We start from the raw sequence: 7,803 nt of genomic DNA on the forward strand, positions 1-7,803 counted from the left end.
TTAAAAACCCGTCTTTAACCGGTCTCCTCTTCATCTACACTGATTCAAGTGGATTTAACAAGTGACATCAATAAGGGATCATAGACTGACCAGGTGAATCCAGGTGAAAGCTATGTCACGGAAAGAGCAGGTTTACTTCACGTTTTGTACACTCGGTGTATGACATCGGCTGATGGAGAAGGCAGAGAAATGTGGCAAGCCACTGAAAACATCTTGAGAATGTAGGCTATACTAGAGTTTGATAAAGAAGGAGGAGACGCGGTTAAGGGAGTAATCCAACCAGCGGGTAAAAAGTGCTGTTTAGATGGCTCATATTCCGCTGTAACTGTACTGTACAGTATAACACCGACCAACCTCGCGCATGCATCATAAATGGGAGGAGAAAACCAGGCTGTGCGCACTCACAACCACAGGACATCTCCACACACAGACACACACATCTCAGTGTTTTGACTTAATTCAGGAAGACTGGATGTGGAAGACAGAGCATGATCCTGTGGGAAAATACTACAAGCATTAATAGCCATCATTTCTAAAGAATCGTTGGATTGTTTGATTACCGTGAGATTCCGTTAGTAATATGTGTAATTTACACTGGTGGATTGTTTGATTACCGTGAGATTCCGTTAGTAATATGTGTAATTTACACTGGTGGATTGCCTTGGCTATTTTTTATTTTCCTTTCTCCTCCTTTCTGTCCGTTTTTGTTTTCTTTATTCATTGTGCCCTATGAAGGCAATTAACTATCCCTCCTACCAATCCTATTGAAAAGAGGGCAGAAAAAGGGACATGAGAGCAGCAAATCCCTTTTGATTCCTCTTGTAGCGCTCAATAATTAAAGAATGTGTTGCCTATCACTCATGGAGGGGATCAAGTCTTCCGGACTGTCCCACGCGCTCAATGTGCTGCTGCTGTCCAGAGCATCACTACAGAGATAGACAGAGAACGTGAAGAGAACAGCCGCAGCATCCTGCAGCCGAGCCTGGAAAGACACTTCAGCTGCACTAGACAAGGACTCATTTAGCAACCTGTCTCCTCCGTCTGACTGTCTCCTCACCAGATTCATTATTATAGGAAAGGCTCCTCGTTGCTTTTTCCTCTCTAAAGTCCCGTTCTTTGGAATGTGGTGTGGTGAGTACACGTTGATACATTACCTGCTCGTTGATACCCTGCATGGGAGAATGACAGGGTATCAGAGAGATGAATAAACCGGTTGCCTATAGATCACTTTTATAATCGAGTGACTTATGTAATACGAGATCTCATTATTTATTCTAAAAAAATAATTGGTTTGTTTCCATGATCAATTCTTATGATGAGTTTTATTTATGGGTCATGGTTGGGGAGCAGGAGGCAAACAGATGTATATCTAGTAGGCCTAGATTTATTTGTGCTTCAAAATAGAATTGTTATCATAATTAGAACCAGATATACAAAGTGCTTGGAATTCAGATGCGGAATTTTGACATTTGCCTGCTCTGTTTTCATATTCTAATTGAAGACATAATGAGGATCCTCGCACTGCTTCTGGGGATGAAAGCCGCGTGCATCCTGCTGGTTTCCTCGCTCTCAGGCACGGGGGCAGTCAACAACAGCGGCCGGTGGTGGTAAGTATTTAAGTTCATCTGTGAGGTATTCATTCAATTAAATGCGCCTCCTAATGAACAATGCTCATTTCAAGGAGTCTATGCGTGGTGTGGCGGTATATTGCCTGGAATATGCAGTGCTCTGCTTCCAAGTCAACTGAATCAACACTAAAACATTAGGCCTGTTCCATGCTCGAAATAATAATGTGTTATTGTTGGCTCCAGCTTCATCATTTCTGTTAATTTCTGCTAGAAAACCAAGCACTAACCACAAGCCATTAAGATTTGAGGGTTTTAGGATAACACCTTCCAATTTAGAGCGAGTAGGTTAACTAACTCGATTTAGCCAGTTTTCAATCGAAAGGAATTACTTTCTCCATTAAATCATTTAATATAAAGGAAGTATTATTTTTCAATATGATAACGATTTCGTTTTTTTGGGAACGGTTGCAGCCCATGTTTATTCAATTTACCCCCCTCCCCCTCTCCCTCTCTCTGTCGCTTGTAATTTTGACAGTGTGGCTTGAACGGGAGACAAAAAAATTCTGTCCAATGTGGGATAAATTAAATATGGATTTATTTCATGGCAGAGAGCCGTTCCATTCCAGGTCCTATTCAGGGTCCTATATATTGTCCTGCTCGTATTTTCCAAGTATGCTCAACATTCCTCTCTATACAGGATAAACTATAGGATAAATATACATTCCCTCGCCAATGTCTGCATACATTTGTTTTAAACTATAAAACCAACATGTGAAATAGTGTGCCTTACACTAGCTTAAGTGGACAAATATAAATCCAATTTTATGTAGGCTTATAGACCATGGCATACTACGCATTCTGTCACTGCAAAGACATTAAGAGAGAACAGCTGCATGAATAATATTTAACTGAATAATCAAAATGATAACGCAGACCGCAATATAATTCGTTATGGAATATGGCAGCCTTGCAATGCCACTGGGGTAAGCTATACTTTTTATTTATTTTTGACATGGGTCTGACTTCTAAACCAATCATTATCACTGCAATAAGACAAGAAAATAAAGAAAGAAGATACATAGCGAGAAAGAAGAAAATTGGATTGAAATATTTATCTGAAGATGGGATAATAACGTTCCAAATCCTGGACCGACCGCGTTATACTGTCTGGCCCGTGCACTCTTAGAACACAATATTCTGGCTAAAAGCAAAAAGGGTTCTATGCTTGCTTCATATATGGCACTCCTTAAGGTTCTATATAGAACCTAAATTGGTTCCATACAGAACCCTATATTGAACCCAAGGTTTCTACATGGAACCAATTTTGGATCAGTAAAGAAGAACCCCTGGGGTTCTGATCAAATAACCCTACAAAAAGGTTCTGTATAGAACCTTTAGGGGTGCCATATATGAGGCATGCAACATAACCCTTGTTGTTTCTATCCAGAACTTTTTTTCTAAGAGTGTGGTCAGTCAGTTAAATAATGATGTGTCTTTCTGATTGCCAAGGGGTTGCAGGAGACACAACAATTAGGCTAAGTAACTGAAACCATAAATATAGTAGGCTGGCAATGCAATATGGCAGTCATACTGCGGCCAATAATGGCAGCCATAATCACATCAGATAAAATAGACTGTATTGAAGTTGTTTGTTATTACTTTTGTGGCTAATACTCAAATTCCAATTAAATGTTTCCATCACCCATTATGATCAGAATCTTATATTAATAAATATATTTGAACCAAATTGTTTTTTGTTAAAGGTCAATACATGTTTTAAAGGTCAATCTCTCTCTCTGACTAACTGATTCCACCCTCGACTCTCTCTCTGACTAACTGATTCCACCCTCTCTTCTCTCTCTCTGACTAACTGATTCCACCCTCGTCTCTCTCTCTGACTAACTGATTCCACCCTCTCTTCTCGCTCTCTGACTAACTGATTCCACCCTCTCTTCTCTCTCTCTGACTAACTGATTCCACCCTCTCTTCTCGCTCTCTGACTAACTGATTCCACCCTCTCTTCTCTCTCTGACTAACTGATTCCACCCTCGTCTCTCTCTCTGACTAACTGATTCCACCCTCGTCTCTCTCTCTGACTAACTGATTCCACCCTCTCTTCTCGCTCTCTGACTAACTGATTCCACCCTCTTTTCTCTCTCCGACTAACTGATTCCACCCTCTCGTCTCTCTCTCTGACTAACTGATTCCACCCTCTCTTCTCGCTCTCTGACTAACTGATTACACCCTCTCTTCTCTCTCTCTGACTAACTGATTCCACCCTCTCTTCTCTCTCTGACTAACTGCTTCCACCCTCTCTTCTCTCTCTGACTAACTGCTTCCACTCTCTCTTCTCTCTCTGACTAACTGATTCCACCCTCTCTTCTCTCTCTCTGACTAACTGATTCCACCCTCTCTTCTCTCTCTCTGACTAACTGCTTCCACCCTCTCTTCTCTCTCTGACTAACTGATTCCACCCTCTCTTCTCTCTCTGACTAACTGATTCCACCCTCTCTTCTCTCTCTCTGACTAACTGCTTCCACCCTCTCTTCTCTCTCTGACTAACTGATTCCACCCTCTCTTCTCTTCGTCTATGCCAGGGGCATTGTGAACGTGGCCTCCTCTGCAAACCTCCTCACCAACTCTAAGAATGTCCAGTTGGTACTGGATCCCAGCTTGGGCCAGCTGAACCGTCGCCAGCGTCGCCTCATCCGCCAGAACCCTGGGATCCTCCACGCCATCTCAGCCGGCCTGCACACCGCCATCAAGGAGTGCAAGTGGCAGTTCAGAAACCGCCGCTGGAACTGCCCGACCACCCACAGCCCGGCAATATTTGGCAAAATCGTCAACCGTGGTGAGTTGTCTGTTGTCCTTCTGGTCCTCCTCACTAAGGCAACAGGTAGACCGTTTTGGTACAGAATGTCATGGAATCTTGGATTCTCTAGTAGGCCATTTGGGAAGGGAAAAGTCTATGTTAACATATCTTGAGATTTTGACATTTAAAATAAAAAAATGCTCCATATTCTATAGCGCTGAAGATAATTTCTGCTGTTGTTGTGTCAGGTTGCCGAGAGACAGCGTTTGTGTTTGCGATCACAAGTGCAGGAGTGACCCATGCGGTGGCCCGCTCCTGCTCTGAGGGTGCCATCGAGTCGTGCACCTGTGACTACGGTCGCAGAGGGCCTGGGGGCCCTGACTGGCACTGGGGCGGCTGCAGCGACAACGTGGACTTTGGCCGGATGTTCAGTCGGGAGTTTGTGGACTCCAGTGAGAGAGGAAGGGATCTCCGATACCTCATTAACCTACACAACAACGAGGCAGGGAGAATGGTGAAGGAGACATTGTTGATTCACAGATAGCACTTCATGCTGTATGTTCACTCTCTCATTTTTTTTGTGATTATCCGTTATCAACCTATTTTTCTGAATTTCATCCATTTTCTTTCATGTTTATTCTCTTCACGTTCTTCCAAGATTTCTTTCCTCTTCCCTTTCCTCCATGTTTAATTTGCTCTTGTTGTCTTCCACCTTTTCTTTGCTCACCATCTCCACATTTTCATTTCTTTATCTGTAATCCTTTCTGCCTTCTCTCTCCAGACAGTGTCATCAGAGATGCGTCAGGAGTGTAAGTGCCATGGCATGTCAGGGTCATGCACCATCCGTACCTGCTGGATGCGTCTACCCAGCTTCCGCGCTGTGGGGGACTTCCTGAAGGACCGCTTCGACGGAGCTTCCCGGGTCGTCTATGCCAACAAGGGTTCCAACCGCGCCTCTCACCGTGCCGATCCAAGCAATCTCGAACCCGAGAACCCCTCCCACAAACCCCCGTCATCCAGAGACCTGGTCTACTTTGAGAAGTCACCCAACTTCTGCACCTACCACGGCAAGACGGGTACCCACGGAACCTCGGGGAGGATCTGTAACAGCTCGTCTCCGGCGCTGGACGGGTGTGAGCTGCTGTGCTGTGGTAGAGGGTTCCAAACTCAGACTGAGAAGGTCACTGAGAGGTGTCACTGTACGTTCCACTGGTGCTGCCATGTCAGCTGCCTCAACTGCACCAGCACACAGACGTTACACCAGTGCCTCTGATCACAAGAGAACCAGGACAGGGGCTCAGAGATGGAAACGGACAGGCTCTTTGGGCAGGTGGTGTGTAGGTATAGGAATGGTGTGGTAGAGAAGGGAAGGACTAACTCCTTAAAGGGTTAATTGGGGGGTTGAAAAGTGAATACAGGGAGTACTAGAGCTTAATCAATGTTTTGTTTTGTGAGGAAAGAAAAGAGAAAAGCACAACAATGATTACAGGGTGTAGAAGGAGGGTTTGTGTATGTGTGCTTGCTCCTGATGCCCTGCTGTAACAGAATATGTTAGTGTGCTTACTGGGTATTTCAATGCTGTAGCTATCCAACCATGTAGAATGGAATGGAAACCAATCCTCACTATGGCTTCCCAACACCAGTAAGAAGACCAGAGGCAGATTGAGTTAAAGGAAGTAGTTACAAAGGAAATAGATTTGTGGCTAGAGATAAACAACCAAAATTAGTCTGAGAGAGATGCTGGGATTTGAGTCTTTCACCCACTCTGACCTTACAAGATACAACTAGTGTCTCTGTCCCCTCTCCATCTCTCCCCTCCACGGCAGAGAGATGTGATGGCAGAGGTGGAGAGGGGAGGGAGGAGAGTAACGGTTGCTGAACACAATGTCAGACAGATGTCTCTGTGGCGGGAGAACCACAAGCATGGGCTCTCATAAACCGGTGAAGAACTGTGACAAGAGGGTGGTTATTTTAAACATCACTGTTTTGTTTTCTTTTGCTGCAGTTCTACTTTTCTCACATAAAATTGTGTGAAGTACATCTCCCAGGATGTGCTGTCTTCTCCCCCAATTGCTATGTACTTTGGTCCTGGACGTGGACCAAGCCGTTATGATTTCCTCTCTAACTCACCACACATGCCCTCTTTGTTTAGATTGCTCTGGAATCCGCTACACCTCAACCCGGAGTTACCGCGGGTGATTTACTGCACCATGGTTACTGACGTTAAAGGACTGGACGTTGTAGCCGCATCCAAGGATAACACAAAAATATTCTACAGTTTTATAACAAACTGGAATTCACTATGGGAATTATATGTATGAATAGTTTGACTGTAGTATCAATACACTGAATATTGGAGAGAATAACTAGATGTATGTGTAGGAGATAGATAGTGGTGCTGCAAGAAACTGGGGTGACCTGCCAAATAGTGAGATCTGTAATATGGCAACCCTGTTCCTAAAATGCCAATGACCAGATCAAAATTGTGAGACTAAACACATTGCCCTGCTGTGGAAAACTTGACAAGTGTGTAAAGATAATCCATTATCTTCCCTTCCAAGTTTACAGTGGACAGACAGAGGGTTTTACCATTCAATAGGTGCTGCATCTAGCTGTGAACTAGACTTGACTATACAGTCACTACTAAGGGAAACGTATTGTATATCCGCTCAGAGAATCAAAACATTGTAAATAATATATATAGAAATATATGTTTATGCTGAAGTTACTCGCAATTTTAGGGAAGAATGACTTGCGCACCTGTCATACATAAGCCAATTGATGGAAGGAGAGAAAATATGCTATCATTAGTCATAAGTCAGGTCATGTTTAATTGTTAAACTGTTATTCTGTTTATTTCCTTAAATGTAGTTTACGCATTTTTGTGGAGGGCAGGAAACAGAATTTGTTAGAAACCTGACGGAGCATTCTTCTTTTTTCCGTACTCATTTTCTCTTAACACTAATGTTTGTCATGTTTGTCATGTTTGTCATGTTTGTCATGTTTGTCATGCACTGAATATTACCATTTATGTAAATACAAACATATTTATTACTGTGAATGTTTGATACTGTTATACAGAGAGAAGTAAAATAGTAAAACAAAGCATTTGACATCTTTTTCCCTCAAAAATGTAGCTTTAGCTTGTTTTGTATTGTATAATAGAACAATAAAGTTTATATTTTCAATGAAGTTGGCATGAAAATCAGCTCCCGACTGCCCTGTGTGTCACTGACAGGGTATTATACTGTATCTTAGCTCCATTAATGTCATCAGTTGATGTTATATGATGGTCATATCATTTCTGTGCTTGGGAAGCTATGTGAAAATGAAGGTCCCATCCTTGTGTTTCCCAGTATGAATCCCATTACTTAGAAAACACAGCAGCAGGCACACACACTCTAACATACAGCCCTGCAACAA

General features: G+C 43.0%; 1 protein-coding gene across 1 annotated transcript; it reads left to right on the forward strand.

The window, feature by feature from the left end:
- The first annotated feature begins 406 nt into the window (after positions 1-406).
- LOC112247356 (protein Wnt-1) lies at positions 407-7,498 on the forward strand. The gene is made up of 5 exons (XM_024416100.2): positions 407-1,131; positions 1,502-1,607; positions 4,166-4,419; positions 4,629-4,894; positions 5,162-7,498. The coding sequence occupies exons 1-5, from the start codon at positions 1,122-1,124 to the stop codon at positions 5,651-5,653; spliced, it is 1,128 nt and encodes a 375-aa protein (XP_024271868.2). The 5' UTR covers positions 407-1,121; the 3' UTR covers positions 5,654-7,498.
- The last annotated feature ends 305 nt before the right edge of the window (positions 7,499-7,803 follow it).

This window comes from Oncorhynchus tshawytscha, linkage group LG16, assembly GCF_018296145.1.
Source record: "Oncorhynchus tshawytscha isolate Ot180627B linkage group LG16, Otsh_v2.0, whole genome shotgun sequence".
Lineage (NCBI taxonomy): Eukaryota > Metazoa > Chordata > Actinopteri > Salmoniformes > Salmonidae > Oncorhynchus > Oncorhynchus tshawytscha.

Coding starts and splice junctions, on each gene's coding strand:
- LOC112247356 (XM_024416100.2), top strand. Junction 1,608..4,165: donor AACAACAGCGGCCGGTGGTG/GTAAGTATTTAA, acceptor CGTCTATGCCAG/GGGCATTGTGAACGTGGCCT. Junction 4,420..4,628: donor TGGCAAAATCGTCAACCGTG/GTGAGTTGTCTG, acceptor TTGTTGTGTCAG/GTTGCCGAGAGACAGCGTTT.